The sequence below is a fragment of the Nyctereutes procyonoides genome, unplaced genomic scaffold, assembly GCF_905146905.1.
Source record: "Nyctereutes procyonoides isolate TBG_1078 unplaced genomic scaffold, NYPRO_anot_genome, whole genome shotgun sequence".
NCBI lineage: Eukaryota > Metazoa > Chordata > Mammalia > Carnivora > Canidae > Nyctereutes > Nyctereutes procyonoides.
Window position 1 is genome coordinate 19,002,198 of NW_026575144.1, and position 14,639 is coordinate 19,016,836.

At 36.8% G+C, this 14,639-nt stretch overlaps 1 protein-coding gene across 1 annotated transcript in view; it reads right to left on the reverse strand.

Annotated features, from left to right (window-relative positions):
- Nucleotides 1-2,982: 2,982 nt before the first annotated feature.
- Nucleotides 2,983-14,639, reverse strand: part of LOC129499156 (zinc finger protein 33B-like) — a 45,663-nt gene continuing 34,006 nt past the window's right edge. The window contains 2 exon segments of the mRNA XM_055308797.1: nt 2,983-3,216; nt 3,218-5,295. Coding sequence (XP_055164772.1) covers nt 3,073-3,216; nt 3,218-5,295 — 2,222 coding nt within the window. The 3' untranslated portion in view covers nt 2,983-3,072.

Sequence of the window (14,639 nt, forward strand, 5' to 3'; positions counted from 1 at the left end):
TTTAGCTTTATAGTGGCTATCAATATATGATTTCTGAGAATGCACTCTGCCTCCCACCATAGGAAAACTGTCACTGAATAATGTGAGTTTTAAATATTGTAAGAAAGCACCTTCACAGATTCATCTGTATTGCTATATGCAGGAAGGGTTGTTTATTTATTCAATATGGTTTATTTTTAGAGGAGTTTTAGGGTTACAGAAAAATTGAGCAGAAAGCACAGAGTTCCTACATACTGCTTCACTTCTACCCCCCTCTAAATAGTCCCCTATTATTCATATCTTGCATTAGTGTGGTACATTTGTTACAACAGATGAGCCAATATTGATTCATTATTACTAACTAGTTTACATAGGGTTTTTACCCTTTCTATTTTATACTTTATGGGTTTTGACAAATGAATGACATGTATCTATCATTATAATATCCTACAGAATAGTTTCATTGCCCCAAAAATCCTCTATAAGCCACCTATTCATCCTTCCCTCCCTTGCCCTGAATCCCTGACAACCACTACATCTTTTTACTATCTCCATATACTTGTGCTTTTGTATCTGAATGCATTATAGATGGATACCAAAGTGTAAAGCCTTTTCAGGCTGGCTTTTTTCATTTAGCAATTTGCCAGCAAGGTTCCTCCATTTTTTGTTACTTCTGTTACAAAAAGCTATGATTGCTTTTTGCCATCCCTTTACTCACTGCATCTTATAACCTTGTTATATAATTGCTTACTAGTGTCAAAGCATATTGCTGTTGACTCCTTGGAATTTTCTACCTAGAGAATCATGTTATGTGTAAATATAGACAGTTCTATCTCTTCCTTCCAAATCCAAGTTTATTTCCTTTACTTCTCATACTGTGTTAGTGAGGACTTCCAGAAGGAGGTTGAAAGACAGTGGTCAAAGGGGGCCTCCTTTGCCTTCCTCCTTATCTTACTGCATCTAGTTTGTCACCATTAAGTATGATGTTAGCTATTGGGCTTTTGTAGATGTTCTTTACCAAGTTAAAGAAGTTCCCTGTATTCTTAGTATACTGAAATTTCTTACTGTGAATATGAGTTAAGATTTTGTGAAATGCTTTTCTGTACCTATTGATATGATCATGTGATTATTTCTTCTTTTGCCTGTTGATATGATGGGTTAAATTAACAGATTATCAAATGTAGAAGCAGCACTGCACGTGTAGAACAAATCCCACTTGGTCATACTGCAAAATTATATATTGTTGGGTTCAATTTGCTTATGACTTGTTGAGGATTTCTACGTGAGGAAACTGTAAGACATATAGGTCTGCAGTTTCCCGTTCTTGTGATGCCTTTGTCTGGTTTTGCTACAACACCAATGCTAGCCTCACAGAACAAGTTAGGAAGTATTTCTTCTGCTCTTACTTTTTGGAAGAGATTTTAGAGAATCATTTTTTTCCTGAAGGGTCTAATAGAATTCACCAGTGAATACATCTGGATGTGATACTGATTTGAAAGATTATGTATTAATTCACTTTCTTAATAGATACATGGCTATTCAGCTTTATCCTTCTGTGACTTTTGGCAGATTGTGTGGCAGGCTATGAAATTTGTGTGCAGAGTCGTTCATAGTATTATTATCCTTTTAATGTCCATGGAATCAGCTGTTATGGCTCTCCTTCATTTCTGATATTAGCAACTTATATCTTCTCTTTTTCTTGGTTAATTTAGCTAATAATTTATCAGTTTCATTGATCTTTACAAACAACTATCTTTTGATTTTACTGATTTTCTCTATTTTGTTTTCAACTTCACTGATTTCTGCTCGAATTCGTATTTCTTTTGTTTCATTTACTCTGGATTTAATCAGCTCCTTTTCCTAATTTCCTAAGATAGAAGCTTAGACTCTCTGTGCAAGTTAAGATCATTAGTTTGTATAACCTGGTTTATGTAACCTGATTGTAGAATTTAGTATATCACTTTTTACTGTGTCAGTGAGTAAAAGCCCCAAGCTACCTTCATTCTGGATCTGTTCCAGTCTTAAACCACTCTCCTCTCAGAGTAAAAAATCTCCAAGGGCTCCGATCTGTCTCTGGGTACACCAGCCCATGCTTATAGGGCAGTAACTTACAGAGTTAAGTCTGTAGAAAATTTAGGCTGAGGGCTAGAAGACTCACATATGTACACTCAAGGCACCTCATGGCTTGACACAAACCACGGGTAAAAGGGGATAATGACACTAGGGACTAGATAACCTTCACTGAACACAACCTATTTGCCACTTTATTTTGATTTATACATTTTAAATGGTTACACATTAGCTCTGTGGGCCTCTACTTTTAAAAGGATGCTCCAGGCTCTTAGGCACATGGGAGATGTGCCTGATATTGTAACAGCTAAATTAGGGGGTGTCTATTCTCTGTTCACAATTATATTAAGTTGCATTATGATTATTAACACGAGGGAACTTCTCATGGTAAAATCCCAATTCCTTTGTAATCCTAATGCAACAGAGACACCAGATTCCCTTTTGATTTTGTAACCTGTGTTGGTGGTTACTAAAAATACAAGTGATAAAATTTCACAGAACTAGACATACACACAAAGTGCATGTAAACATTGTTGAAGTGGGAAGGACTGTGTGTGACTGAGTACTGTAGTGCCATCAATGTCATGTGCTTGACAATATACCATGGTTGTAGAAGACAGCATTAGAGGAAGCTTGATGAAGGGCACATGAGAATTCTATGTACTTACTGCAGCTTCTTTTAAGTTGATTTTTCATTTTACTACTTTTTTTTTTGTTTTTAAAGCTTTACATTGCACAATATACATCTACAAATTAAAACTTTTTATGTTTCCTAAAGATAAATATGACATCAAAACCCAAAACACAACTTCTAATGTTATATTACTTCTAAAAATAATCTTCAAGCTATATACCTCAAATTGAAAGGTTTCTCAATATAAAATCTGACACAACCTAGTTTGTACTTTTGCTAAAAAAAACACTTCTGCAAAATCAAAAAATCTTTACTGTCTTATACCAGTATTTGCTTGATGACATTCAGTGAAATGTTATTTAACAAGACTGCCCTATATTTGTTGCACTCTACTTTGGAGTAACATAAAGCCAGTTTGTGGAAGAAGGTTCCTGAACATTCAGGATGTCAACAGAGGTTCCTCCACAGTGTGAATTCTCTGAAGTGTAATAATGGGTGCTGAACTGCAGCTCGACATTCCTAACACCCACTTCAATTGTAAAGTTTTTCTCCTGTGTGTGTTCTCTGATGTACAATGAGGTTTGACTTCTGAGAGAAGGTTTTTCCACATGTGTTACATTCATAAGGCTTCTCCCCTGTGTGTGATCTCTGATGTTTAGCAAGGTCTGATTTACGGTAAAAAATTTTCCCACATTCATTGCACTGACAAGATTTCTCTCCTGTATGAGCTCTGTGATGTACTGTGAGGGATGATTTGTGACTGAAGCATTTCCCACATTCATTACATTCATAGGGTTTCTCCCCTGTGTGTTTTCTCTGATGTAAAATAAGGCCTGACTTCACGCAGAAAGATTTTCCACATTCATTACATTTATAGGGCTTTTCTTCTGTATGAGTTCTCTGGTGGACAATCAGAGCTGACTTATGACAGAACGCCTTTCCACATTCATGACACTCATAGGGTTTCTCACCTATGTGAATTCTCTGGTGCTGAGTAAGCTGAGACTTCTGGCAGAAGGTTTTCCCACATTCATTACATTCATAGGGCTTTTCCCCTGTGTGGGTTCTATTATGTTTAGTTAGGTATGACTTATTATAGAAGATTTTTCCACATTCGTGACATTCAAAGGGTTTCTCCCCTGTATGTGTCCTATAATGTTGAGAGAGGGTAGACTTATGGCTGAAAAATTTCCCACATTCAGGACATGCAAAGGGCTTCTCCCCTGTGTGAGTTCTCTGATGTACTGTGAGGTCAGACTTTAAGCAGAAGGTTTTCCCACATTCATAACATTCATAAGGTTTCAAACCTGTATGAATTATCTGATGCCTGGTAAGTACTGACTTGTGGTAGAAAGTTTTACCACATGCATTACACTCGTAGGGTTTATTCCCTACATGAGTTCTCTGATGTTGTGTAAGATGTGACTTTTGACAGAAAGATTTCCCACAGTCAGGACACTCAAATGGTTTCTCACCTGTATGAGTTCTCTGATGTACTGTAAGGTGTGAATTCATACAGAAGGATTTCCCACATTCATAGCATTCATAGGGTTTCAGCCCTGTGTGTGTTCTCTGGTGTTTAGTGAGATCTGACTTCTGGTAAAAAGTTTTCCCACATGCATTACACTGATAGGGTTTCTCCCCCGTATGTGTTCTCTGGTGTAACCTAAGGGCTGACTTGTGGCTGAAGGCCTTCCCACAGTCATTGCACACATAGGGTTTTTCCCCTGTGTGTGATCTCTGATGTTTTGTGAGGTTTGACTTCTCCCAGAAGGTTTTTCCACATTCATTACATTGAAAGCGTTTCTCTCCTGTGTGTATCCTCTGATGTCGAGTGAGGTGGGACTTCTCCCAAAATGCTTTCCTGCACTCATTACATTCAAAGTGTTTCTCTCCTTTATGAGTTTTCTGAAGTTGTGAAAGGCATAAATTCCTCCGGAAATTATTCCCACTTCCATTACATTCATAGTGTTTCCTATGTGGCCCATGATGTTTCAAAACGGTAGCCTTCACATACAGGGATTTTCCACAACCACTAAATCCATAGTGATTTTCCTTTGAGGAATTCATCTGATGTAGTAAGAAGGAAGAGTTATCAAAGAAGGTTCTCCCATATTCATCACATTCACAGTCATTCCCTTCTGCAATTTCTCTCATGTATGGACTGAATATTGCCTTTTCAAGGAAGGTTTCTTGATAAATGTTATACTCAAAATTTTGCTCTAAAGTTTGAATCTTCTTATGGTGAACAGGGTTCTCATCATGATTCAAAATTTTCCCATTTCTAAAAAACCCACTTTTCTCTTGAGAATGCGTTTTCTCATGTTTAATATCAAGTAGCAAATTTCCAAAAGCATTATATTCATCAGTCTCTTTTCCTAAATAGTTTTTCTTATTGATAAATAATTTTGAAACACAGTTGAAACTCATTCCACGTGAGTCACATTGACAGAGGATCTTTTTGGAAGGAAAAGAGTCTGCATTCAAGGTAAGTGGTTTTTCTCCATTACCTCGTTCTTTAGTCAGTGTTTTATTAATGAATGCAACTTCCCACACATGTTTAGGCTGGTCTTCTTGGCTCCTTTCTTTCTTGTGATCAGTTTCCCAGGATTCTAAAAATAAGAAAAGTCAACCTTACATATAAATATTAACGTATTTCTTATGGAATGCAACATATATAAAAATGCTGATTTAGATTTCTTATCTAGTTTCCTGAGAAGAAAATAATTGTATGTACATATTTTTCCTATTCTTGGGTTTGACACGAAAGAACAAAAATGAAAATAAGAAAAAAAAGCCTGGCATAGTGGAAAAAGGGAGAGGAAACTGGCTATCATAACACATACATCTGCATTGTGATGTCTGAAAAATAATAATAAGAGCTGCTAAAATCTGAATGTGTCCATTTATCCTCCAGAAAACTGTATGGGTTGATACAAGGAGAGCAAATAAAAATTACCTACAACAACCCATGACTTCAGCATAAGTAGGAGATACAAAATACTACTAACTTCAAATTGCCACTAGGGAAAAAAACATTTAAATACAGAAGAAACTGATAATGAGCTCACATCCATTTAAGAGTCATCTAGAGTCATGGCAACCACACCTAAAGAAAAGACAGAAAACTCAGAGATAATTAAATCCAAATAAAATCACTCCCAGAAAGGGGAAGTTCTAGTATGAGTGGGAAAATACTGAGATGACATCTCAGTTCTGATAGATGATAACTTAGGCCACTGGGAACTCCAACAAAAGGGACTTGTAGTATATGGGAATCCACACGAGGAATAAAATCCTAAAAAGGACACAGTGATCTTAGAATAGACTTGAATTACAAGGAGCAGGTTATGAACTGAACTGTCTTCCCAAATTCGTATGTTGGAAGCCCTAATCCCCAATGCAACTACATCTGGAGACAGAGGCCTAGGCAGGCAATTAAGGCTGAGTTTAGAGCATCAGGATGTGGTACTGATACAATGGTATCCTTATTAGAAGCAGAAGAGACACCAGCACTTGCTTGCTTCCATTATGTGCACAGAAAAAAAAGCCATGTGAGGATATATCAAGAAGGTCCTGTCTGCAAGCCAAAGAGATAGGGCTCAGCAGAAACCAACCCTGCTGGCACCTTCTCCTTGGCCTTACAGACTCCAGAAGTATGAGAAAATAAATTTCTGTTATTTAGGTGATCCAGTCTGTGGTGTTTTGTTATTGAAGTCCTGGCAGACTAATAAAGAGCACAAAAGAAAAAGAGACTTCACTGAAATTTTGGTAAATAGCACTGAAGCAAGGCATGACAACAAAGAATGACAATAAAACTAATGAAAGAACAACTGCATCAATAAGAAAGCCCTGGATAAAAAATTTAGTCAGCAAAATTAATATAGTTTAAAATACAATTATACATATGATTATAGTCTCTACAGAGAAAAACACACGGAATAAATATTAAAAACCATAAATTAAGCATCCACCTATTCTAAAGGACCACCATGAACCTGGGAAAGCTAACCTGAACAGTACTAAGACACACTTCAAAAAAAAACTATTAGACCTTAAAACCGAAGAAATGTCTTTTGGGCAAAAAGAATAACTCTCAACAAACAAAAATGTAGGTCTTGCAATAGATTCTGTCACCAATAAACAAAGTGAAGCTCAGTGGAGCAACATTTTCGGGTTAAAAGAAAGTCAAGGATTTGACAGGAAACACTGGCAGAAAAACTAAGCAGTGGATACATTTTATTGTAGGTCTAAGACCAAAAAAAAAAAAAAATTGGGAACAAGAACAGAAGAATAATATATAAATGTCAGAGACACCTGGGTGACTCAGTTGGTTAAGTGTCTAATATAGGGTCAAGTCGTGATCTCAGGGCTCCGGGATCGAGACCCCCTCTGGCTCAGTGTGGAGTCTGCTTCTCCCTCTGCCATTCCACCCACTTGTGTGCTCACTCTCTCTTGTTCTCTCTCTCTACTCTTGCTCTCAAATAATAAAATAAAAATATGTATATATATATATGTAAATGCTACAGGTTCTAGTGAAGTAGAAATAATGCAACTAGAAAAGCTATAGGAAACAGAAAAAGAACAGAAGAATATAAGAATACACAGAGATAGCCACATAAGTAATCACCTAAAGAATGTCACTAAAAGCTGAAAAATCAAATAGAGTGTTAAATTAGGAAATGGGCAACTAAGGGCAGTATAAAACATATTAGTGTAAAAGTAATTCTGAGAACAAAAACATCAAAATTCCCTAACTCTCTCCAAAATGAAACAAAGACCAAACAAATAATTCAGTAAATGTGATACACTCATTAAATGTAACAATATGACAGAAATGAGACCAACTATGAGTCATATTAACAAATGTGAAAGGGTTTAACTCACCAATTAACAAAATGACTTCAGTCAACAGTCACAAACAAAAACCTAAATCAATGCTGTAGATGAGAAACATAATTATAGAGACTTACTCAAAAAGGCTAAAACCAAAAGCATGGACCATATTATTCCAAACAAAGGGAAACAATAAGGAAGGAGAGAGGTAAATCTGTTGCCAGAAAGGACAGAAAAACCACTTTACAAAGATAAATCCTCAATTTTGAATGCAAAATTAACATTTATAAAATCTAAAGTCCAAAAATCTTTCATGGAGCAGAACTCAGAAAAGCAAGGAAAAAATAAAATACACTATGTAAAAGGATATTTCAAGAAAGATCAAAAAGCAGAAAGTTGGGGGGTAAAAGACTTAATGACAACAATTAAGAAGACATATATCATGACCCATATTTGATTTTATAATGTCAAAACTTTTAATAGAAAATTACACTTTCATCTCAAGGGTGCATGAAACATTAAAAACACTGATATGCGTAACATGCTCAGGTAATAATACAGTAAAACTAGAACTTATTGGGGAAGAATAAGCTTCCATCGGGACTTCAAAAAAACCAGCTCTCTAGCAAACTATTCATTGGTGAAAAAGGAAACAAACAAAAGCTGAAGTTCTAAAACAAAAAAACTAATGAAAGTATTACTTACTAGTAAATATGGGATATGCATACTGATCAGAGATTTCATAGCATTAAATGTTTTGTATTGGTGAAAAGAATGAAAAACAATTGAATCCTTGATTCAAAAAATAAAAACAAAAGAAAACAAAAGTAACATAAAAGAATGAAGTAGAAAGCACAAATAGGGAAATAATACAGATAAAAACAGATAAACACAAAAATAAATTTACAATAATACAGATAAAACTTTCTCTTCATCTGTAAGGTCTAGTACTTTTATTAAAGGATGTCTTCAGCAAACCATTCCATGCCAGGTTTTCCAGGTGGTATCTTTGAACATGTGGATTAGGTCTTCTTTTATTTTTGGACAGTTTACTTAGATTAGAAATTAATGGAATGGAAAGAGAAAAACAGTAGAACAAGGGTTAAGCCAAAAAGCTGTTTCTTTGGGACCCCTGGCTGGCTCAGTCAGTAGAGAATGAGATTCTTGGTCTTGAGGTTGTGAGTTCAAGCCCCAAGTTTGGTGTGAAGAGATTACTTTAAAAATCAATTAAATCTCTTAGAAACATAAAATCTAGTTCTTTGGAAAGATTAACAAAGGAGATGAATCATTCTCAACAAGATACTAGCCAATAGGATCCAACAGTACATTAAGAAAATTATTCACAGCCTCGGTGCCCATCGAAAGAAGATGTGGTTTATGTATACAATGGAATACTACTCAGCCATTAGAAATGACAAATACCCACCATTTGCTTCAAAGTGGATGGAACTGGAGGGTATTATGCTGAGTGAAGTAAGTCAATCGGAGAAGGACAAACAGTGTATGTTCTCATTCATTTGGGGAATATGAATAATAGTGAAAGGGAATATAAGGGAAGGGAGAAGAAATGTGTGGGAAATATCAGAAAGGGAGACAGAACATAAAGACTCCTAACTCTGGGAAATGAACTAGGGGTGGTGGAGGGGGAGGAGGGCGGGGGGTGGGGGTGAATGGGTGACGGGCACTGAGGGGGACACCTGACGGGATGAGCACTGGGTGTTATTCTGTATGTTGGTAAATTGAACACCAATAAAAATTATTTATTAAAAAAAAAAGAAAATTATTTACCATGACCAAGTAGGATTTATCCCCGGGACACAAGGCTGGTTCAACACTCGTAAAACAATCAATGTGATTCATCATATCAGCAAGAGAAAAACCAAGAACCATATGATCCTCTCATTAGATGCAGAGAAAGCATTTGATGAAATACAGCATCCATTCCTGATGAAAACTCTTCAGAGTGTAGGGATAGAGGGAACATTCCTCAGCATCTTAAAAGCCATCCACGAAAAGCCCACAGCAAATATAATTCTCAATGGGGAAGCACTGGGAGCCTTTCCCCTAAGATCAGGAACAAGACAGGGATGTCCACTCTCACCACTGCTATTCAACATAGTACTGGAAGTCCTAGCCTCAGCAATCAGACAACAAAAAGAAATAAAGGCATTCAAATTGGTGAAGAAGAAATCAAACTCTCCGTCTTCGCAGATGACATGATACTCTACCTAGAAAACCCAAAAGCCTCTACCCCAAGATTGCTAGAACTCATACAGCAATTTGGCAGTGTGGCAGGATACAAAATCAATGCCTAGAAATCAGTGGCATTTCTATACACTAACAATGAGACTGAAGAAAGAGAAATTAAGGAGTCAATCCCATTTCCAATTGCACCCAAAAGCATAATATACCTAGGAATAAACCTAACCAAAGAGGTAAAGGATCTATACCCTAAAAACTATAGAACACTTCTGAAAGAAATTGAGGAAGACACAAAGAGATGGAAAAATATTCCATGCTCATGGATTGGCAGAATTAATATTGTGAAAATGTCAATGTTACCCAGGGCAATTTACATGTTTAATGCAATCTCTATCAAAATACCATGGACTTTCTTCAGAGAGTTAGAACAAATTATTTTAAGATTTGTGTGGAATCAGAAAAGACCCCGAATAGCCAGAGAAATTTTAAAAAAGAAAACCATAGCTGGGGGCATCACAATGCCAGATTTCAGGTTGTACTACAAAGCTGTGGTCATCAAGACAGTGTGGTACTGGCACAAACACAGACACATAGATCAATGGAACAGAATAGAGAACCTAGAAGTGGACCCTGAACTTTATGGTCAACTAATATTCGATAAAGGAGGAAAGACTATCCACTGGAAGACAGTCTCTTCAATAAATGGTGCTGGGAAAATTGGACATCCACATGCAGAAGAATGAAACTAGACCACTCTCTTGCACCATACACAAAGATAAACTCAAAATGGATGAAAGATCTAAATGTGAGACAAGATTCCATCAAAATCCTAGAGGAGAACACAGGCAACACCCTTTTCGAACTTGGCCACAGTAACTTCTTGCAAGATACATCCACGAAGGCAAAAGAAACAAAAGCAAAAATGAACTATTGGGACTTCATCAAGATAAGAAGCTTTTGCACCGCAAAGGATACAGTCAACAAAACTAAAAGACAACCTACAGAATGGGAGAAGATATTTGCAAATGACGTTATCAGATAAAGGGCTAGTTTCCAAGATCTATAAAGAAATTCTTAAACTCAACACCAAAGAAACAAACAATCCAATCATGAAATGGGCAAAAGACATGAAGAGAAATCTCACAGAGGAAGACATAGACATGGCCAACACGCACATGAGAAAATGCTCTGCATCACTTGCCATCAGGGAAATACAAATCCAAACCACTATGAGATACCACGTCACACCAGTGAGAATGGGGAAAATTAACAAGGCAGGAAACCACAAATGTTGAAGAGGATGTGGAGAAAGGGAACCCTCTTACACTGTTGGTGGGAATGTGACTGGTGCAGCCACTCTGGAAAACTGTGTGGAGGTTCCTCAAAGAGCTAAAAATAGACCTGCCCTACAACCCAGCAATTGCACTGTCGGGGATTTACCCCAAAGATACAGATGCAATGAAACGCTGGGACACCTGCACCCCGATGTTTCTAGCACCAATGTCCACAATAGCCAAACTGTGGAAGGAGCCTCGGTGTCCATCAAAAGATGAATGGATAAAGAAGATGTGGTTTATGTACACAATGGAATATTCCTCAGCCATTAGAAACGACAAATACCCACCATTTGCTTCAACGTGGATGGAACTGGAGGGTATTATGCTGAGTGAAGTAAGTCAATTGGAGAAGGACAAACATTGTATGTTCTCATTCATTTGGGGAATATAAATAATAGTGAAAGGGAATATAAGGGAAGGGAGAAGAAATGTGAGGGAAATATCAGAAAGGGAGACAGAACATAAAGACTCCTAACTCTGGGAAACGAACTAGGGGTGGTGGAAGGGGAGGAGGCCGGGGGGTGGGGGTGAATGGGTGACGGGCACTGAGGGGGGCACTTGACGGGATGAGCACTGGGTGTTATTCTGTAAGTTGGCAAATTGAACACCAATAAAAAATAAATTTATTATAAAAAAGAGAAAAAGAATATATAAAAAAAGGGGACAAATCATTGACTAATCTAATCAACAAAAGCAAGAGAAAGAAAGCTCAACTACTCAAAATAAGAAGCAATAAGGAAGAAACAATCATTGGAACAAGGTATGAAAAAATACTAAAGGCTATTTTTGCTCAGCATGATAGAAATACATTTGAAAGAAGAGTACCAAATAATTTTCTAAGAAAATACACCTTATCAAAATTAAACTTGGTAGAGACAGAAGATATAAAAACAATAATTTCCATTTTATAAGAAACAAAATATCAAGTTTACCTGAGCCATAAAATAAGCGCTTCTGTACTTTTCACCTACATTTACAAATTGTTAAATTTTTGCCATACTTTCTTTATCTTTCTTTATACAAAGCCTTCCTGAACATTAACTAATCTATGTGCTTTTCAACTACACAAATCTCTGTCTTTCACTGCAAAATCCTTCACATTTAGAGGTACAGCTACCATGAAAATAGATTTAATCAAAATTGTCTTCTTAAAGATTTTCCACGTAGGTTCTGAAATTTGTTAATCTATCTCTGAGATATGCCTGTAATGTCTTTATCTAGCTCTGGTATTAGGAAAATGCTGGCTGCAGAGACTCAGTATAACTTTCTCCCGGATTTTCTGGAATAGTTTGGTAAAAGCTGGTGTTACTCCATGTGTGGTAGAACGCACTACCTGTACCAAAGTAGAACTCAGACCTGTACCCGGGTCTTCCTCATGGAATGCTTATCTATTTCTCCTAAGTGGGCTTAGAAAGTTGTTTCTTTGAAGGTAACTGTCCATTTTATATAAATTGTTGAGTTTAGGGGATCCCTGGGTGGCGCAGCGGTTTAGCGCCTGCCTTTGGCTCAGGGCGCGATCCTGGAGACCCGGGATCGAGTCCCACGTCGGGCTCCCGGTGCATGGAGCCTGCTTCTCCCTCTGCCTGTGTCTCTGCCTCTCTCTCTCTCTCTCTCTCTCTCTCTCTCTCTGTGACTATCATGAATAAAAAAATAAATAAATTGTTGAGTTTATACAGTTAGAGGCAAAACATTTTCTTATTTTCCTTTTGGCATCTGTACAATCTTTGGTAATATTGCCACTCCTATTCTTGATATCAATAATTTGTCTCATTTAGAAGCCTGTCAATTTTACTGATCTTAAAGAATCAACTTTGGTTTGACTAATTTTCTCAACTATTTTTCTGTTTTCAATTACATTATTTAATACTCTGTTCTTTATTACTTCCTTTCTTCTGCTTACTATGGAGTTAATTTGCTCCTTTTTTCCTAGATTCTTAAGGTAGAAGCAGCTGAAGCCATTAAATGGTGACCTTCCATTTTATCCAACATAAATTTCACATGTGTGTTAGATATACGTGGGTGTAAACACACAAAATTCAACATGTATGAAATTTACACATCATATATTAAATATATATTACTTATAATACATATTCCATATAAAAAGAATTTCATGTATGTGTGATAGATATGTAAATGCAAAAAAATTTACTTGTGTTGCATAAGATCTCAATCATCTCAGCTGTTTTCACCTAAAAAAAAAAAACAAGAAAAAAAAACACTAGAAAAGAGAAAATAAATCTTAAAGTAAGAGAAGTTATAAAGATCCAATGGAAAACAATGAAATCAATGAAGTATTATACATACAGTCTCCGATATAAAAATTTTCTATATGTAAATTTCCCACAACTTCTGTTTTCATGAACATGCAGTACAAAACAGTTTCTAATTTCCGCTTTGAATTCTTTGAATGATTGGTTAGGTAAAGTATGCTATTAAGTTTCTAATTATCTAGAAATTTTATAGCTCCTGCTGTTATTGATTTTTAATTTAGCTAAATTTAACTCCACTCTAGTAGGTGAAAATATTTTTTTAAATTTCTATATTTTTGTGTATTTCTTTACAGGAGTTCCATTTGCCAACATATAACACCCAGTGTTCATCCTGTTAAGTACCCCCTCAGTGCCCGTCACCCAGTCTCACCATCCCCCCACCCACTTCCCCTTCTTCTACCCCTTGTTCACATCTTGCAAGAAGTTACTGTGGCCAAGTTCAGAAAGGGTGTTGCCTTGTGTTCTCCTCTAGGGTTTTGATTTTGATGGATTCTTGTCTCACATTTAGTTCTGTCATCCATTTTTTTTAAATTTATTTTTTTGTAAGTTTTTTATTGATTTATGATAGTCACAGAGAGAGAGAGAGGCAGAGACATAGGCAGAGGGAGAAGCAGGCTCCATGCACTGGGAGCCCGATGTGGGATTCGACCCCGGGTCTCCAGGATCATGCCCTGGGCCAAAGGCGGATGCCAAACCGCTGCGCCACCCAGGGATCCCCTGTCATCCATTTTGAGTTTATCTTTGTGTCTGGTGTAAGAGAATGGTCAAGTTTCATTCTTTTCCACATGGCTGTCCAATTTCCCCAGCACTATTTATTGAAGAGACTGTCCTTTATCCAGTGGATAGTCTTTCCTGCTTTGTCAAGTCTTAGTTGACCATAGAGTCGAGGGCCCATTTCTGGGTTCTGTATTCTGTTCCATTGATCTAGGTGCCTGTTTTTGTGCCAGTACCATACTGTCTTGATGATCACAGCTTTGTAGTACAATTTGAAATCTGGCATTGTGATGCCCCCGGCTCTGGTTTTCTTTTTCAATATTCCCCTGGCTCGAATATGAGGTCTTTTCTGATTCCACACAAATCTTAAGATTATTGTTCCAATTCTCTGAAAAGTCCACGGTATTTTGATAGGGACTGCACTGAATGTGTAAATTGCCCTGGGTAGCATATACATTTTCACAACATTAATTCTTCCAATCCATGAGCATGGAATATTTTTCCATCTCTTTGTGTCTTCCTCAATTTCTTTCAGAAGTGTTCTGTACTTTTTGGAGTATAGATCCTTTACTTGTTTGGTTAGGTTTATTCCTA